Source organism: Nanorana parkeri, unplaced genomic scaffold, assembly GCF_000935625.1.
Source record: "Nanorana parkeri isolate BGI_ZX_2015 unplaced genomic scaffold, ASM93562v1 scaffold676, whole genome shotgun sequence".
NCBI lineage: Eukaryota > Metazoa > Chordata > Amphibia > Anura > Dicroglossidae > Nanorana > Nanorana parkeri.
The window spans coordinates 738,154-740,233 of record NW_017306944.1 but is presented as its reverse complement, the minus strand read 5'-3'; the positions used below and the strand labels follow the sequence as shown (position 1 = coordinate 740,233).

At 33.5% G+C, this 2,080-nt stretch overlaps 1 protein-coding gene across 1 annotated transcript in view; it reads left to right on the top strand.

Moving 5' to 3' along the window:
• CACNA2D1 (calcium voltage-gated channel auxiliary subunit alpha2delta 1) overlaps nt 1–2,080 on the top strand; it is a gene marked incomplete at its 5' end in the record, with an annotated part of 205,838 nt that overhangs the window by 182,628 nt on the left and 21,130 nt on the right. The window contains one exon of the mRNA XM_018563565.1: nt 892–963. Within this exon, the coding sequence (XP_018419067.1) occupies nt 892–963 (72 nt within the window). The remainder of the gene's footprint in view (nt 1–891; nt 964–2,080) is intronic.

Genomic DNA, 2,080 nt, shown 5'->3' with positions numbered 1-2,080 from the left:
CTTAAAGGAGATTGATAAATATAGTGATACAAATATAACACACAACCTCTTTAAAGGGAAAAAAAAATCTATTCTCAGGAGGTATACACTTGGGTTATTATTTTAATGTTTACTAGCTTGCTGTTCAAAATAGTTTTATTGGATTTTGTACCCAAATGTTTTCCTGTTTTTTGAGCATTCACCACTTTCGGGCGCAATCTGTAGATTAATGCTCTCAGGCATGGCGTCCTGTGTCTACATTAATCTACCTTAATTTTAGAACTAGCAGAATGCACTTTTGCATGATGCTAGTCCTCTCACTATGACTGACATCACTTGCCTTACACTAATGATAGGAAATTAGTCAATGTGGTTCTCAGTCATGTGATCACCATGATAATCATTCATGGTTATCATAAGAAGATCGTGAACAAGCAAAACAGTGTTCCAAAAACCTTATCTGTGTTATCAAAATGTTATTGGGAGTTGAAAGAAATTCACAATGGAAATTCTTTTCACTAATGTGTCAACTTATTGGTAGCCATATTTGCACTCACAGCAGCAGCAATAAGGAAAAGCACCCAGAATTTGAGGTTTTTTTTTTTATCCAGTTACAGCAAAACCTTAATTATGTACTTTATCCACATCATGGGTGTCAAGGTTTGCTTTAAAGAAAGATATTAATTGATGTCTCTGGGCATAGAAACATTGCATGAGAAATTGTACAGTATGGAGGGTGTGAAGGGGGATAGTAGTTATAAATTTACAGTCATGATTTGGAAATATTTTGTAATTCCTCAGACACCAGATGTATTTACAGAAGTATTACAATCAACAGAACACAGGTTATGTGAACATGTAAGATCAGACACTGTGTTCAAACTGACCTCTTTGTTCTGACTTATTTTATAGCATCTGGACTGTGTAATTCTTGATGATGGCGGTTTTCTTTTGATGTCAAATCAGAAGAGTTACAATTCACAGGTATGTACATGTAGTTTTATGTCTTGTCTCCTGGGAGGAACTGCGCTAATCTGAAACCTTTAGTACAGTTACCTACAAAACATAACTGCTTAATCTTTAATAAAGCTGATTTAGCCCCATCAGCATAGTTTTGAAGATAACTGTAAGTGAAATATTTATTGAAAATATATTTAAATGTTCTTGTTGGTATTACCAAGCCCAGAAACACCTTACATATGGAAGTATTATATTACACATAAAATTTCAAGAAATGGATTGCAGATGCTTAGCTTTTGTGTAAACTTGGCATACAGCGACTGAGACAGTATGTAGGCTAATCTTTTCACTTGAACTGAATGACTTGCAAATACCTTTCTATGTAGAGAAATATGAAGGTCTATTCTTAAGAATGTAACTTTTAAACACAGCTATAAGAAACTTGGCAATGTCAAATAAAAATAAAATCCCAAACGTTCTTTTTTTTTTCTTTTTTCCTTTTACCACTTGAGTCCCCAGGCCTTTTTCTTCCTTAATCCCCTTAAGTTTCAGAGCATTTTTTTTCCCTTTCAGCGATGTGTCAGTTCTGCACATTATACCTTTTAGCATCAGTAGTCTACCTTAATGTACTATTTACCTTTTTCTTCAGACAGATTAATTTGGATACATATATTCTTCCTTGTCTTATAATGTGAATAAAGAGTATAAAATGAGAAAAAAGGCATTTTCATGTTATTTTAACAACACAACATTTATGTAATTTGCATACATATCTTTACTGCAAAATATAATCAACAAAGTCTGCTGAATTAAATTATATCACATAGTGTTACTTCTATGTAACTGGAATGGAATGCATCTTACTTTAGGAGAGCTTTATTCCCTGTTGATACAATATCGTAACACATGCAGGGAAAAAAATAGTTTGTATAAGTTGTTAGTGCAGCATTAAGATACGATTAAGTCAGGTTGATGAGGGAAAACATTAACATGGTGGCAATTTTTTCACAGATTCAGGATCTCTAAAAATTTGAATGACCTTGCATTCACTTGAGCATTTGATGCTTGCAGAGTGAACACAAATGTCATCCAAATCATTAGCCATCATTGTTGCAACCTGGGATTCAATTTAGGTGGGAAT